Here is an 18,473-nt window from a genome sequence, read left to right on the forward strand (position 1 = left end):
ACCATTTGCCTCCCTTTACCTTAAATTAATAAATGTCAAGAAATAAATAGAATGACAAATATTAGTATTGCAAGAGTCACTACTTCAGTGGAAAGGTTGTGCTGTTAAAGCTGAAGGACTTTGCATTTTTCAAAGGAAGCAAAGTTTAAACAAGAAAAAGTCAAATTGCTAATCACTGTTGTTTCCTTGTTTAATAATCATGTTTATTTGTTGCAAGTTATGCCAATAAAATCATGACCTTTTTTCATCTTGCTTCTAACCTTTGGGCTGTAGTGGAGCTCGTAAAGAGAAATGGAAATCAGCTCAAATCAGTATTGAGAGACATTTTTGATCAGTGTATCTCTCGTTTTCAGGATGAATGAACTTGTTTAACGGTTGATGTCTAATGTAGCATAGGTCCAATTTTCAAAGTTGGCATTGAGTTTCCATAAACATCCATTGATGTTGTCTGTTGGATCAGCACACTCTCTTGCTGCATAGATCTGTTGCATTGTGTCACTGCTGTTAAAAGCAAACACAGCATCTACAGAAACTCAGGAAGGCAACAAACAACAACTAGATGGACAGTTCAGAAATAAGTCCCACCTCTCTACTTTACATTATCAAAACAACTGTAAAGATTCCTTCATTGCATTTCGATCTCAAAAGATGTAAATTCCGTTAAAAAAATACATGCGTTTGCATTGACATAAACACGCATGAAATAATTTCCAAATCCAAAGTAAAAAGGCACATACCCGTGTTTGTCATGTAAATATCTGGCAGTGTGAAACCCCCAGTAACACTTCTGCCTCAGGATCTATAATTAGACAGAGAGCTCCACTCCCCTCCAGTCATCTTTTACTGCTGGCCACATCCTCTTTTTTCTTTAACTCCTTCCCTTTCTTGCCCTTCACTCCCTCCCTCTCACAATTTCTGAAACTATCGGTTGACTGTGTCCAACAACAAACTGATTCTGTTATTTCTCCTGCTTCCATTGTAATAGATGAATGGAACTGAGTTTAAAACAGAACCAGGGAGTAGGATAAAAGGAGCATGATATTAAGACTTAAACAACAGAAACCTGATGAGGGGAATAAATGATCAGACCTATACGTCAAAGGTTTTCTTTACAAATTGGTTGCAGTATCACTTTTTCAAATTGTGTGACTTTTACTAAGAGATCTTTGAAGTCCATCCAATTCACAATAGGGATGGTAACTATGGTGACAGCAGCGGTACACTCGACAGGAAGTTGAGTCTATAAAAGCACAACAATGAGAGAACCGGGGTGGCTTCCTGTTTGAGAGCTCAGTTTAGACTCCCATTTCCTTCCATCTCCCTTCCTAGCTGTTGTGATGCAGCGGCAGCTGCTGCAGTGCTTTTGAGCCCTGCTGCTGTGAACTCTCATATCAAGAGTAAAATCACCATCAAACGGGGGATGGTTACACTGGGAATCACTGCACCCCGTTGCACAAAGCAAATCACTGCCCCGACATTGAACATATGATTGAAGAGTAAAGAACTCTGACATCATTTAATGACTGATTAATGACTAAACCTGGCCAGAGGGCAACGCACCAATGCAACAAACACACACTTCCTTACAAACACATCCATTATAGGAACATGGAAAACTACTAAGTAAGCTATTGACAACCCAGTTAGGCTGTGATTAATTTATTCCACGTGCATTTCAGACTAAATGGATTCAGGCATAGAAAAAGCACTTGTGGGAAACTGCTTTTTAGTTAAAGTAAAAAAAGTTTTAAAAGTTTCTTGACGGCATCATTGCAGGGGGTACCTCTGCTGATTGTTACGGATTTTGCTTACTGCAGTTTTTAGGGAAGTGTTGTGGTTTGGTATTTCTGCAGAAATCAGTCGTGACTCAAGCTGGCTGCAGAAATTAAACGTTTTTCTTATCAACGAAGCTTATTAGGTGTTGCTGATTGATTTATATAGGACCTTCCAATTCCACCTGTCGATTTGTGAGGTAGAGTCAAAACAGTAGGTTTCATTCCCACTGTTAGAGGTCAATGCATAGGGGAAAAAAATCATTTATTGAACAGACTAAAATGGTTTGGGTGTATACACTTAAAAAAATCCACCCAGTTGCTAAATCAGCCTTGTGCAACACAGGACTTCTATGAATAGTTTAATACTGACAGTTGGGGTCACATGCTCTTTTACTCTGTCGCCCTGTGCTCTCTTCGTCACCATGAGTCCTCATACTACCAGTAAACACCAGGCCAGATTCCTCAGAATTTCCCAATCCTCACAGTTATTCATACAACTTGAACTTCTTCACATTTTGTTTCTTTACAGCCACAAACTCTAATGGGTTTTATTGTGATTTTACAGGACAAACCAACACTATGCATCAGCAAGGACAGAGATAAGCTTGTGGAGAAGTTTAAAGCAGTATTAGGTTATGAAACAATTCTCCAAGTTTTTAACATCAGCACCGTTCAATCTCTTGAATGAAAACAGAAAGAGTATGGAACAAATACAAAACTATCAAGATATTACTGTCCAAGAGGTCCACAAGTTATAACTCTGAATGAGCTGCAAAGATCTACAGCTCAGGTGGGATAATCTGTTGACATTTAAACTATCAGTCGCACACTCCACAAATCTGGCCTTTATAGAGGAGTGACAAGAAGAATTGTGCACCCCACGATACTGCATGTATGAGGCAGTATAGTGGATGGATGGATGGATTAAAGTAATTGTTGAAAAAAAAACATGCCATAGGCTGTTTGCCATAACCCCTGCAGAGGACACATAAAAACACTCAGCATGATACAAACCACTGCACATCACCCTGAACACACCCATCCCCGTGGTAACACATATTGGTGGCAGCATCATGCCAAGGGGCTGTTTTTCTTTAGCAGGGACAGGGAAGCTCTTCGGAGCTCATTTGAAGGATGATTTGCCTAAATAAAGGGCAGTCCTGGAAGAGAACCTGTTAGAAGCTCTAAAAGACTTAAGACGGAGACTGAAATTTCAGCAGAACAATGACCTTAAATAGAGAGCCAGAGCTACAATGGTTTACATCAAAGCATACCAATGTGTTAGAGACTTGGCACTATAACTGCAGCAACATATATTTCTACAAAGTATTTAATCAGGAGGTTGGATGCAAATGCATCCACGCTGTTATAGATTTTTATTTGTATGTCAGAGGTATGATTATTTTTGCAAGAAATGCATAGAATTGTATTGGGGTAAAAAGTTTTTTATTAAATTAAAGTAAGACTTAAAAAAGTTATAACTACAGCCTCAGTAACTTTATCATATATTTTAATGTTCTTTATCTCCTCCAGATCGGTTTCTCTTTTCCAAACTCTCCAGAAATTGCTTGCTCTCTCCGACACAATCGCTCCTCACAAATCTGTGACTTATCTGCTTTTCATGCACACTACTGCTTTCTCATCTCTCTCTCTCTTCCTCCTTCATCCTGAGGAATCTGCAGCTGTCACTCCCATTTAAAACCATCTCGTCTTCCCATAGCAGCTGGTCAGACTGTGTGTGTGTGTGTGTGTGTGTGTGTGTGTGTTCTTGTACATGTTGCTGAGTGAGAACCATTTTTCGTATTTTTATCGCAAAGTGAGGACATTTTGACAAAGTGAGGACATTTTTCTGGTCCTCACTTTTTCAAATTCCATTCTTGGGACAGGGGTTAGGTGTAGGACTAGGGTATGAATTGAGTTCTTGTTAGGGTTAGGGTTAGGTATTAACTGGTTAGGGTTAGTGTTAGGGTCAGGGTTAGGCACTAAAAATCAAGGAAAATGAATGGAAGTCAATGGAAGTAACCGAAAAGTCCTCATAAAGATAGTAAAACACGGATGTGTGTGTGTGTGTGTATGTATGTATTGGCATTATTGTGTATCTGCCTACCTACAACTGTCGTCAAACTATTTCTATGTATAGTCCCCTAATTTGCTGGTACAAACTCAAGTGTTCAAGGGTAAATGGTGGTGTATGCCGCTTTGTCAACGAGTTTAAGAACTACTTAATGGCTTGTGTGTCTCTGTGTCTGTGTGTTTATGTTAGTATGTTACGAGGACAGATAGATGAGGACTGGCCTCTTGACTCAAAACAAAACTTAGCGTTAAGTGAGGACACCAGTGGAATCTAACTCATACATGTATCTCTGGGTGATATCTGACTCTGTCTCAGTCTTTGGACCAGACTGCTTTTTAAAGAAGCTGATATGATTTTATGCGGTAGTGAGGTATAAGAAAAAAATCTTTCACCCTGCTCAAAATCACATGTGGCTTCAGAACTTTAAAATGTAATTCATAAAGGGTGAGTGGACTGAACTTACTGTATATTGAACTTTATTTATATCAACCACTAATTTACAATAGTGTCACATCCACCCAAATCGCACTCTCAATATTCACCCGCTCATTCAGAGATATGCAGGACATTAGGTCATTGCACAAGGGACCATAGGTGGTGAAAGCTTAACTCTCGACCTTCTGATTGCAAGAAGACATAAACAAAGAGTGTGACAGAAAGGCATAACTGATGATGCCATGTTAATGTTCTGTGACATGCATTCTGTCTTTCTACCACATGACCAAAACAAAATAAAAAGCTATAAAAACTAAAGTAAAGAAAGTGTGTGAAATCATCTTGATTATGTGCCGCTCTGCAAAAAGTCTGGTTTTATTTGATGTTCAGCAGAATGGTGAACTGACATTGTTCTTAAATATGACTGTTAGCGTTAAATATATTTTCTTGCAGATATGTTCATAAAATAAGATATTACGTAACATTTGCAGATCTTTTATTTGTGAAAGGACATATGAGGTGTTGTTTGTGTCCTTTAGTGTGCCAATAATCCTCTGTAGTTGTGGCGCTGCAAATTTGAATCTGAAAGAAAACTCTAATATGTACTGTTTTTCATTCATTCAGATCACATAATCTCTGGGTGAGGTCAATGAAACTATCAATAAATAGGGACATCGTCTTTCACTTGGTCTTACAACTTAACCAGGAAGCACCAAAAATTGAAAGTAGTCGTGGGGCAGTGTGAGACTCTCGTGGACTCTCATTGGTGTACTTTGATGCTGGTAACCAGCTGTTTCCTAAGCGAAAGTAAGAAGTACCCTGGAAAAAAAATTAATTCATAACACTCTCATCTGTAATGTTGCCCAAAACATAAAGTTTATAATTGCATAACAGGCTCCATTGTATCAAAAACACTTACCTCAAGGAACCTTTTCACCAAATCCATTCTAGTGCTAAACCACTTGCTTAGCACAAGCTTTCTGTTGTTTCACTGCAGAAGCACTAAAACCTTGTGCTATCTCAACATATTGCATTATTTGCCAGGCCAGAACAAGGAACCAGTCTTGCAAGGTGCTGTTTTTGGAGATGAACAACCACAAATGATGTGAGCGCCATATTTAAAACTTCTAACAATGAAGCTCTACCCTTAATAAAAGCCAGATCTTTAACTGTTGGTTTTATTATCACCTGTGACATTGTGAAAATAGTTCAGCACACAACGTAGAAGAGCATTCATGAACATTATTTTCAGCCTAATGAATTACTAGCAACTTTTTGAATGACCACTGTCTGCTATATTAACATCACCTGCTGGCGTTACGGCTATTGTAGCCAAAGTTTGGGCCACCTAATTTTGAACTCGCCTGTCATTTTAACTCAACAGCAGGAAAATGTTACAACAACAGCTCAAGCAGTTGTAATCAAACTGAATAATCTTGATAAATTTAAAGACATGTAAAAACACCTGTGCATCCGATCTAAAGTAACAGGTTTTAAGGTAGGTACGATACTGTTAGATGTAGAGGTTGATGTTCATAAACTTGACACACAAATCTCTATCCAATAAAGGCACTATTTGGAAAAAATCCCAAAAATTCAAAGTTACAGCACATCACAATCTGAGCACTTCGCAAGTGAAGGAATCACAAAAAGAAAGCTAAATCGGAGCTAAGTCCAAGTACAAAAGCTTCTTTTCTTTCCTAGAGTTTGTTTCCTACCTTGTTTCAAATATTGATGTCAGTACAACAGCTGAATCCAGAAGGCGATCTTCCTCTCGTGTCTGAGGAGGAAATTAATAAAATTTTTAGTTTTAAGATTTTTATTTTTCCCAAAAATATTGTTAGTCTTGTCTCAATTTCATCGACCCTACATTGTTTATCGTCTTAACTTGTGAGCTGGATGTATTGTTACAGTCCTAGACTACAACAAAATAAATCTTGAACTTACTTGAAAGAAAGTAAAATATAATGCAAATAATGTGTAAAATGTACGGCTGTCTTTTCTTTGCACTAAGTTTTATCAAAGTCAAGGTTTAGGTTTGCCATAGGGGACAACAAGCTCATTTTAAAAGTAAATGTTTGCAGATTAACCTGCTCTTTCCTCTTCTCAAAGAGTTATGAACACTGCGTAACAATTTAAATGAGCAATCACCATACGTTATAACATCCTGCTTTGCTGGATCTCGGGGGCTTTAACTTTAACATTCCTCCAACATGCCAGTAATAGATCTATTTACATAACTCACATGCTGCAAAAACAAATTGATGTCTGTCATCCTGTCATACTCCATTCAGTGTTGCAATTCGGGTACAGCTGTAAGCCCTAAAACAACCATGTCATTGTGGGCATGTCTCCACCATTCACAGAGAAGACACCAGGTGCGCAGTTCTGTTCAACAAATAGCTGTATATCCCATAACCGCTGCACGGCTGACACATTTCTAAAGAAGCTGTCTTCTAATCAAGACCTATGAAACATTACATATCTTTGATTCTGAAAATGATCAAACAAAGAAGAACACTTTTATATTTCCCCTGGGTAGTTTAGAACAACCCAGGGAAAATAATCAAAAGTGATAACCATTATGACCAAACAAAAATGCTTTATTTGACTGATACTTAAAATTGTAATTATTTTAGGAATGTGGAAAAAATTGTTTAGAAGCAATACTATTAAATAGTGCTTCTTTCACTGGGAAACACTGCAGAGTAGAAACATATCAGAAAAGATGATGGACAGGAGTGAAACAATCTACCTACATATAGCTCAGAGAGGTTAACCCAAAACCACAGGAGCTTTGTTGGATCCCATAAAAAGATCTTTGCCTTGTAGACTCCAGGAAACACATATCATACATTGTATCGTACCGTATTGTCTTGTGTTGTATCATAAAATTATATCATCGCATTCTCTTGACTATGGCTTTGTATCATATTGTACTACATATTTATTTTGTATTGTACAATATATTGTTTTGTATCACATAGCATTATAATATGTCATACCACACTGTATCCAATCATGATATAAAGCCCCACTAGGGCAAAGGTATGCCTATCTTAATTTTGCTTGCCACCAAATTACTATGAACATCTAAATGCATTCATATAGTGACAACCAAAATTATTTATACATCTGGCAGATTTAAATCTAAAATTATTTTAATTGATCCAAGAAGTTTCTTTCTAATATCACAATGCACAAAGAATTTACCAAAAAAAAATTATTTTTCAAAGATTGGATGTCAAAAATGTATTATATTTTCTTCAATGCTCAATTAAAAAATATTTTTTCTTTTAAAATAATTAAGTCCCTCTTATAATTGCTGACCAGGATGGATGCCTCCATTGGTGTTTTGACAATTTATCTTCGGTGAAGCCAGAGTTGACTTTAGCAGATAACAAGAAGGCTGAACATCTTACACTGAAGTATATTTGTGTTATACTTTTGATACTGTGACGTATGAGGTAGAATTTAAAAATGGCTGCTTCATCTGACTGTCGGAGATCATTTGGAGGAGCATTTTTTGGCACGTGGAACCAAACAGCAAAAACCCGATCACCTTTGATGACAGGCTATAACTCAGTGCCACCGGCAGAAGATCCCCGGCAGCAAGTTGGTACATGAAAAGTTAAAAGGTCAGGTAAACAGCCAGGGGTCAGACCATTTAAAAACAAACAAGAAAATCCAGAAATCTACTCCAAAGCTCAGATGCAGACTCTGATGGGCAGGAAGGGCTGGTGTACCTGGCAGCAGCGTTCTGCAGCAGTAGTAGTTTTGGTTTATTTTGCAAAAAAGTAAATAGCAAGAGTCAAGTCTGGACAAGATGTAAACTGATGAGGTAATTTTGATCAACAAGGAAGAGGAAATACATCTTGGAAACCTACCTCTGGTGACTGAAACAAAACTTTTAAGGAAGTCATAAATACTCATAAATAAAACTATTATTAATAGAATTATGATGATCCTGTAATAGGAAATCTCGTATGTTCGTCCAATTTCAGAAGATCTCGCAAAAGCTGTCCCGTTGCTTTCTACATGCCTTGTCTGGTGAGGCAAGTTTGAGCTCTAAGTATGGGCCTTGGAAATGGAGTCGTTGTATCTGTTAGAGACTCTTATTTTGAAGTAAGACAGGAAGTAGTTCTTGATGGTCCCTGTTGTATATTGACAGAATGAGCAAATAAGCACGGCTTATCGGACTGGCTGTCAACACTATGTTACATCAGCAAAAAAAATCTTTTACCACCTTTAAACCGCGTGGCAGGATTTTGGGTTCTCTGTAGAGAACAAATGGAAACAATGACACTTAAATGGGCAAAATATAATCAACTTGAACACGCTGCAAGAAAACTGCGACTGGCTAACTGTTAGCAAGTACCGGGGCTTTTTTAAATATGTCTAATGGGTCTGGACTACATCTGATCATCTCTATTTACATATCTAAAATACTTAAGAGCAGTCAAGACTGAACTGGATAATTTTACACAGTAAATATTCCTTTATTCTACTTGTGAAAGCGAAAGAAGACATCAGTGGAATCTTTGTCAAATGCAAAAGAAAAAAAAAAAAGCAGTACATAGACTAAAACATGGACTAGATTTTTCCAGATTCTTTAAAAAACACAGTTTGTGATTGGTGAATCCTTTATTTGCAAAAGGAATGGTGATTCGGAAAGATATTGGTAAGATATTTTCACAGTTTATGAGCTGGATGCATCTATACATCTGTAGTCTTTATAGTTCCTCAGTGGTACGAGGGATTATGCATGTCTCTCCAAACAAAGGAGATAACTGACAGTATACTGATCCCACCCACTATGCTGGATTACCAATTGCTAAAGTCAGACATAGAAATAATATAAGATGTCAAACTAATGTAAGTCCTACAGTTTTTCAAGTCCTTTTATCAATTTTCCTCACTTTCTCCTTCTCCATTTTTTCACTCCAACATGAAACGCATTCTCCACATTTCCCAACAGACAAAACCTGTCAACAGCAGCTCACTCAATAGGCTCACCCCCTTTTATCTGTTCACAAACATCTAAGTCCACCTTAACATTCCGAGTTACACAAATGTGTAATGCCTGTTAGCTACACTAAGACAAACAGATGCTAATCTAGCCGTACATCTGCTTAAAACTGTTCTCATAAGCACTTTGCAACATTGAAAGGGAAATTTATTTCACACGAACCAAATGATCTAGCAGGTTATCAGTTGGGAAAACATGTTTGCTAGTCCTTCTAAAGCCTCGGTAAGTCCGGGAGGGAGGATACAGTTTGGTTTCTCTCCTCAAACTGACATAAAATGTTTTATTTCCAAGTCTTTTTCACTTTTAAAGTGATGGTTCTTGTATTGAGGCATGGCAAAACAGCAGTTTCACACTGGCAGCGCATGCAACCCAACAATCCATCTGCACAAAAAGACGAGATACAAATCTTGAAATCTTTTGTTTCTTTTTTAATTTAGGTCCTTTTCCTAGTAAAAGTTAACATGTTCCAAGAAAATAAAAGGTTCATGAATATGCACCGTCACACTCGACAGTCTGCACGGACAACAAAGGAAGAAGACATTAGCATTCCTGCACATACTCTGCCCTCTGGTCAGGGATGAACACAGACACATACACATGCACAGCCAAAGAAAAAGAAAAAAGACGGTCATATATTCTAATTAATTCACATTATATGTTCACAAATAAATCTGCTGTATTAGTTTTTAAGCAATGAGGTGTTGTACAGCTCAGGAAAGATTTATGCACAAAATTATGCTAAAGGCTTAAGTGTATAATTTTCAAGATTGTATCACAAAGTTAGAAAACCTGTCCTCCCTTCACATCTGGGGCCATGCAAAGACATGAATGTGAAATATTCTACTTCACCTTTTCTGTAAGTACTTAATCCCGACAATTATTTTCATTTCTGAAGCTAAGTTGATCTTTTTCCTCTGATGCTACATTTTTTCCCCCACAGACTCTCGGGACAGTCACATCTCAAACCAACACTTAATACACTCAAAAGGTTCAGCAGGTTGTAGTAGCTCAAGATAGGAGAGCGTCAGACACAAAATCTAAAGGTTCCTGGTTCAGTCTCGGGTTTTGGCTAAAGCAGCTGCATGAACAACCCCCAGAAACACAATATTCAATGAAGGAAATATGACTAAATAAACCTTACACCATTAAACCCTTACAAAAGTGTGTAAGCGATTCTGGAATGATGGCAATGTTAATCGACTCCATGATTCTTGTTGTGTCTTACTCCCACAGGGGTCTTTAAGTTGTAATGTGGGGCCAAATCATAAAACTTTGTCTCCGAAGATTATCTCAAAATGCCTGAATAACTGCAACCTAGAGCCCCCAAGTAACTCATATCAATAACATTAAGTTACTTTCATGCTGGTAACAAAAGCACATCTTTGTTGTAGACATCCAGTTCAATGTCTATGTGTTATGGTTGAAGAAGAAGAAATATAACACGTTCTTATAGCTTTCGCAGGAAGCTGGTTGTCAGGAAAAGAAGAAGGAAGGGAACCCAGCTCTAATGATATAACTTGGAGTAAAAATAAGTAATCTAATTAGGCATATATCTTTAATATAAATTAGTGTCTATTCATCCATTTATTCAGTAGCTCAAATGAAGAGGCAGTGGGCTAGCTATGGGCATTTTTTGGTCACCTGATGAAAATTCACATCTGAGACATAGCTTAAGCTGATTAAAACCTAAAAATGATTAGAGGTGGACATGATATTGTCACAAAAATATAATTGCTGTCTTTTTTAAAGATGTTTAAAGGTCTTCTTCCTGAATTCGTCTATTAGTTCATTTTTTGTATTTGGGTACGCATCCGCAAGCTCCATAATGACAGGCTAAAATACGCATGCAGAAGACGGACAGAAGAGGCGTAACCCTAACCCTGGTTACATATTTACATATTTAACTCTAACCATAAAAGAGTCTTAAAACTAAAACAATTACATTAAAACACAATATGTCCTTTAATGGCAAAGTGGAATAACTAGGACAAATTATTAAAGGGTTAACCAAGATGGACAGAAGGATGGATTTTGTTTTTAGGTCAAATTGTCCCCAACTTGTTGCATGATTTCCTTGAAGAAATCAAGGAAATCATCATGCCAGCTTGTTGTGGTGAACTGAGTGATAAACACATGATAGATGTGTTGGTTACAACAAAACAAGAATGTCTTCAACATATTTTTTGACTGCATGTGTCAGTGGTTGGAATACCTTGCTCTACGCATGTGTAACAACAGCACACCATAGTCTCAAACTATTTGCTGTTTCAGCTCACTGCCTCACCTGTTGCTCATATGGAGCAGCTTCTTGTGATAGCTCCTCAACACCAGCGTCTCATGATGTTGTCCAGGCAGTTTGTCGTTTATTTAAGCTGCTACCAAAAAGACAGAGACTTTGGCGATTGCTGGCTGTTTCGCTCCTTTGCTGTTTTGCATCTTTGCAGTTTAGGCTGTTTCATAGTTTACACCTCGGGAATGTTTTATCGAAATGAGAAAGGAGGAAAACTTTACCCACAGTCGACTTCAGCTGATGGCAGGAAGTTTGAACACATTGCAAAGTCGGTCTGTTTAGTCCTATTGTAATTTTTACCTTATTGCATTATTGGACATCATGCTGGATTTGGAAATATTGGCAGGCTTCTGGAAGTCTCCAAACTAGGAGTTAGTCTTTCAAAGGCATATAGTGATGCATACAGTTAGCAAAGCTAACCACACTAATCATCATAACTGCACACACTGTGCCAACTGCAAATTTAAAATTTGTAAAATTTGTAAAATTAGTAAACCTTGCTGTACAGGTACTGCACTCTCTTTCTGTCTCTCTCTCTCACGCCACACACACACACACACATTGCTCCAAATTACTTCAGGTAGACTAAAAAGAAACATTTTGAATGCTGTTATTTACAGTTCTTAAAGAAAAAACTTAATAAGCTAAACTTGGTAATGGCAGGTTAGAGCAAAGAGCAGCCAGAGCTTGTAAATAAGTCAGAATTCTCTGATTGGTGCTTCTCTAATGTATATACTTCTGCACAGTCAAAATAAATGTACTCCATGATAAATACTAACATAATGTCCAACACAGATTCCCTTTAAATTAACATGTATTGTGTCGCTTTCCCATAGAACTACACAGCGTGGTCCAACTGAGCCTGAAGCTGCAAGCCTCATTTGAGACAATCTATCACACACATGCATGCAGTCGCAGTCACATGTAAATTCGGGAGTCGGTCCGGATGAAAGGAGATCCTGTTACATTTGAGCCCACAGCGAGCCATCTGATCCAGGGTCAGTGTCAGCCACCTCACTGATCTGGAGTGTATGTGAGCTGAATCATTACTCTGTCTTGTGCTTTAGGCCAGACAATATCAGAATACAATGAGGGTTCTGCTTTGGAAAACTTGTGATTACGTCCAGACTAATATACGTGAACCGCACCAGTCTCTATAGTGTCAGGTATCAGATTTTTGTATCATCTGTGTACAAGCTGAGAAACATTCCTAACACACGAGTGGTTAAAAACATACAAGAAGGGCTGAATAGTAGGCAGTTGCTAGTCCTCAGTTTACAAGACTGTGGGTTTATTTTCTAAATTTATGTAAGAACTGTTTAATGTCACCAGAAGCAAATGGTACAATCTCAGTTTCTTGAAGCGAAAAATTACATTTAGATCCCAGGCTTCTGACCTGGAGAAGACTGTGGGATTGAAGTGAAAATTAAAGGCTTTCTCCCACCAAATGCCAGAAGAGTAAATCCTTAGCAAAATAATCCCATCGACTTGAGTACGTTTCAGACAGATTAAGTGCGTCTAGATGCATATGCCTGTGAAAGACGGAGGCCGACAAAGACAAAGGGGGAAGGAGATTGTCTTGAGGGGGATCCAGACAGTGGGTGGAGGCCAGTAACAGAACAATGTCCCAGCTGACCACAGAAAGAAGCCTTTAGCTCAAAGTTTAATGCGACATAAATTGATTTGTCACACTAATAAAATCTTACAGACAGGGTTACCTCAGGTCACACCACATGCACTTAGTCTTCTTATCCCATTGACACCATAATACAGTGAATATGTCCAGCCATACACACACACACACACACACACACACACACACATACAAACAGACACACGCATTGAAGAGAAATAAACTATTAGGTGACTGCATACACACACATACAGTCCTTTGGGGCCCCACTGAGAGTATTATATAACATTACCCCTGACATATCAAGTGATTTCATGCACCTAGAGGCAAGACAATTGAGCCATTTGTTCAGCAGGGCAAAAATAGCCACCCCCCCCCCCTTCAATGTCGTCTACTATTACTTGCATTACTACCACAACTTGACTGTGCACTGCAGTTTAGCTTTAAGAGTCCCCATGGTTAAATAGTACTTTAATGCCTCTGCGGAAGCTGATGTGGGTGTTAAATCAGGACGATGAAGCCAATCAATTTTGGGTGAAAACTGCTAAGATTTAATGACGTCACCCTATTAAGCAACACTTTACACAGAGGAAATTTGAGAAACTACAATTAAGTGCTAATTGAATCGCTGACCCACAAAATTCCATTGAGGTATGTCATTTAGTGATATATTAGCTGTGCACTGAAAATTGAAAACTGAATTCTGGTTCTGGTTACTTATTTTAAAAGAAAACAGAACAAAAAAGATTAACAAAACTTTTTTTTGTTTTACCCAATCTTTTTATGTTCCCACTTAAAGAGATATTTAGTACATTTTAAATGGGGTTTTGTTAAGTGTTTATGAGTAACCAGAGTCATAACTGGAGAGGATAGTGGTCAGAGTGCTCTTTGTTAGGGGAATCGGACCCTGTTGGTTGAATGAAGGTAAGTGCTGCTCAGACAATCGCTAACAAAGAACCTATTTTACGCTTTTAAACTTTTGCAGCACCTTCAAGGACAAGCAATGTCCTGGATTGTAATAATTCAGGATCGAGATACTGCAATTATTCATTACAGGATCCGTGGACCATGTTAGAAACACAGATGTTCTTAAGTTAAAAATGGCACAGTCTAACTAATCAGCTGATTGAAAATCATTCTGGATTGTTAAAAAAACACTTCAAAAATACTGAAATTGTTTGGTTAGAACATTGAGTACTTATGAAATAATGACTGACCAACTTGCAGACTCAAGGTCTCCTTCTTTGTACAAGGTCTTTGGATAACCTTTGTTAACATCTTTAGTTATTCTTTCTCTTTCTTTTTCATCTATGCAATGTAAGGTCTGTATATAACTCTTCCTCCTTTGGCTCTACAATCCAGCAGGAACAAGAACAATCAGCTGACCAAAGTATTTGTAAACCACAATCAGGAAGAAGATACGTGATCTCAACTGCAGCTATTACAATCAACCCTATTATCTGTCCCTGAAGCTTTTCATACTCGGTTTTGTGAACCAAAGGGAAAAGAAGGAAGGGCATAAGGGAACACACACACACACACACAAACACACATATATATATATATATATATGTATATACACACATATATATATATATATATATATATATATATATAAAGCAAGCAGGCTGAAGGAGCCATTGCTTAAGTGAAAGACATTTTCAGCTAAACTATTTCCAGTTGTACAAAACATGAGTCAACCAAGTGCCACCAATTGCTTTTTAAAATAGCATTGTTAGAAAACTACAGCTACCAAGCTACAACTAACATAAAGCCATTCCTATTGACCAGCAAATATGAGTTTATTGGATAATAGTGTTAATATTTACCAGAACATGCACTACTACTAAATTTAGAAGAGCTTTATTCTATATATTTGTAGAAGTCAGTATATCAAAATCAAGACCACAATAAGAACGCCTAAATAAAATGCTTTAACACTTAGGATGGTCATAACTGAGAATCTACACCAGTTGTGCCCAAACCGTTAGCCACCAAAGCCAAACTCATGAAGTTGAAAGTTTTGTCATTTTTGGGATACATTGTTTTCTATTTTATTAGTCTACCACATGTTTTAGACTATTCTCAAAAAATAGAGTGGGATATGGGTCACGGAGTCACAAAAACATTTCAAGAGCTGCCACTGGCTAGAGGGCAGCAAGTTTTACATTTTGTGTAAAAACCCATTCTGTGAAATTATAGTATTACTAAAGGTATATCATGAGATACTGGTTCTCATCTGGGTCCAGCATGATATTTCACTCTTGTGTTCATCACATGACATTTTTCCAATCCTAGTCCAGGCTAAACTTCCTTAACGTAACACTCTCAACATGAAACACATAACTTACACATTATCTCTGTCTTTGCACATATACGGTCAAATTAAATAAATTAAAATATGTGTTCCAATGAGGCTTGTTTGTCAGATTAAAAGTACCTTTTGAAAATAACATTTAAGACAGTATTGTACATACTTTTCATTAAGCCCACATTTCTGTATTAAAATTTTATTGGGCTGGTGTAATATTCTAATCTTAAATGTCATGCTTTCATTAGCTGTGCGCAGAAAATCACTATAATTACCAGAAATTAAGACTTGTTAACAGTCTGTGAGCAATTAATCTATATAATCTATATAATCACTTAGTGATGGAGATGAACTTCGCAATAAGATTCTAATTTATGGAATATGACTGTATGTCTCTTCACAAGAAAAAAGAAATGGACGACAACCTTTTAACCACTAAAAATGGTAAGGGTCATCTTTAGCAAAGATGTCTGAAAAGCTTTTCATCCAATAAACAAACCTTTGTCTTGTTTGCTTCTTTTTCAGATGTGGGAAAATCAAGGATCAGAGTTGCTTCAGAGGAACCAAGATATTGTGGTACATATTGTGGCAATATTCTCCTGGTGATCTGAAAGTATTTGGATGCAGTCTGTATGGTCTGAACAGTTCTCTATGCTTTAGCAATCCATAAAATGGTGGTTTCACATGTTGAACACTTCTAGACTCAAACTGCTTCCACATCAAACTGCCCTCCTATTTTCAACTACAAGGATGTAGAAGGGTAACATCTCTACAGGTAGAAATGATTACAAACAGTGTTGTGATTGTGCGTTTTTGTTAGTACGTGAGAGAGGAATAAACATTTTCATAAGAAGCCAAAAGCAAAAGGGCCCGTGTCCGTTGCCTTGCATGGACAACACACATGTAACCAGACTCTACAGCCATGGCCATGACCTCACCAGGTTTTTCCACAGACACGCACGTTAACACACACACACAAAGTGGATTCTAGGATAGTATACAGTCAGCGTAGCCTGGCACAGCAAGAGCCAGCTTCAATTTAGTGACATGCATTGTAATCCTATAGTGTGATCACACAGGCGTGCTTTACAGCAAAGAAAACTATTCTAAAGTAAAAGGCAGGGACACAAAGAAACAGCTGGGTGACTCGATTCTTTATGGGTGGAGCATTGGATCAAACTTTTGATCTGTTGATCTAAGGTGAAGTGAAAAAAGTAAAGTCTTTACCATGTGAGTCAACTCCTTTCTGAGTTGCTGCACTGCCTCCAGAATTCCTTACACCAAGGAGGACAAATGGTGAAATATTTCCTATTGGGAAACAGAGGAGCTGCTGTCATAGCAGGGAAATTTGATGGTTATCATCTAAGTATCATATTCTGTTGTAGAACTAGGTGTTTCTCGAGATAAGAGATATCACAAGTTTGCACCCCGTGTCATACCAGTAGGAAGTCCTGAAGTTTTCAATGTCTAACATCCAGATACTAAAAAAGGGAAATGCTTTGAAGGAAATCAGTTATTGTTGTGGTTCGTAATCTTTTTATAACGGGGAACACTTTAATCAATATTAAAGTTTTCAAGTACCACCATACTGACAGACATTTGAAAACAGTAGTACAACAGGATCTGAAACCTTTCATTTGTTTATGTTTTTACAAAATGACCAAATAAGAGGGGAAAGGGCTCATCATTGGTGCTAGATTGGTGCTTGAAAAATGTAGTGAAACTCAGCATTTCATTTTCATGCAGAAGTTGAAATTTCCAAGTTCCAAGTTGGAACATTCAATTTCTCTCCAGCCCAAGCCTCAAAATCCAATATGGCTGCCATGTGTTTAAAACGTAATGACAGTTGCATTAATAATAGTTTATTTGCAATGTTTGTATCTGACCCTTAGAAAAACTATGCAGTTAATTTTTAATGCTAATAGTGGTTAGCTATTTAAAATCTAAATGTGGTTAAACTGGCTTTAATGTAATTCCCAGATGAATGCTCCCACTTCGGACTTGCACTCGTTCTTGGGTCACTGTTGTCTGCTTCAGTTTAAACTTGGAGTTCTCGAAATATTCATAATGGTGGTTTCTGTTTGAAACAAATATCATTTTTTGCCTCTTGTTGGCTGCTTTTTGCTTGTCACCTCTAGATCATATAAAATTAGAGCTGTATTTACTTTGTAAATCCACCTTTTTTTTTGATGGTAGGACGAATTGCGTGTACACTACCGGTCAAAAGTTTTAGAACGTCTTTCTCATTTAATGGTTTTCTTTATGTTTATGACTATTTCCATTCTACGTAGAATCTCACCGAAGGCATCAAAACTGTCAATGAATACATGGAATTATGTAGCAAACAAGAATTGTAAAATAACTTTAAATATGTTTTATATTTTAGATTCCTTAAAGTAGCTGCCCTTTGCTGTGATGACTGAAATATTAACCTCTCAATGAACCTCTGGGAAGTTCTCTCAAGGGTCTTTAATAAACCATGTCAGGTGACTACGTTATGAAGCTCATTGAGAGAATGCTAAGAGAGCAAAGCAGTACTTAAAGCAAAGGGTGGCTATTTTGAAGAATCTAAAACATAAAACTGTTCAAGTTATTTCGCACTTTTTGTTTACTATATAATTCCATGTGTGTTCATTCACAGGTTTGCTGCCTTTGGTGAGAATCTACAATTTAAACTTTCATGAAAATAAAGAGACCCATTAAATGAGAATGTGTATCTAAACCTTTTACACATGTTTTTAGGGCTCTGAAACATAGACTACATGACCTGTGGCAAAACCCACACATGAACAAAAAACACAGAGGGCCCTACTTAGCAAACTGTACCTTTCTAACTAGGCCAACACCTGCTCTGCACTTTTTACTGCACCTCTCAAAGAAACACGCAGCTTAGACCATGGTGGAAAAACTGCTGTCACCCAAACAC

At 37.5% G+C, this 18,473-nt stretch overlaps 1 protein-coding gene across 8 annotated transcripts in view; it reads right to left on the bottom strand.

The window, feature by feature from the left end:
* hdac7a (histone deacetylase 7a) overlaps positions 1 to 18,473 on the bottom strand; it is a 76,198-nt gene that overhangs the window by 36,631 nt on the left and 21,094 nt on the right. For 3 of the 8 annotated variants that reach the window (XM_047369967.1, XM_047369975.1, XM_047369960.1), the window contains one exon: positions 6,003 to 6,064. The exons of 2 other annotated variants lie outside the window; for them this stretch is intronic. Coding sequence is in view for 1 of the 6 variants with exons in the window: in XM_047369953.1 (XP_047225909.1) it covers positions 16,775 to 16,855 (81 nt within the window). In the remaining 5 variants the exon portion in view is untranslated. Of the gene's footprint in view, positions 1 to 6,002; positions 6,065 to 16,774; positions 16,856 to 18,473 lie in introns of all 8 variants that reach the window. 3 more of the 8 variants (XM_047369953.1, XM_047370007.1, XM_047369985.1) reach the window with 2 other exon arrangements.

The sequence above is a fragment of the Girardinichthys multiradiatus genome, chromosome 1 (assembly GCF_021462225.1).
Source record: "Girardinichthys multiradiatus isolate DD_20200921_A chromosome 1, DD_fGirMul_XY1, whole genome shotgun sequence".
In the NCBI taxonomy this organism is placed as follows: Eukaryota; Metazoa; Chordata; class Actinopteri; order Cyprinodontiformes; family Goodeidae; genus Girardinichthys; species Girardinichthys multiradiatus.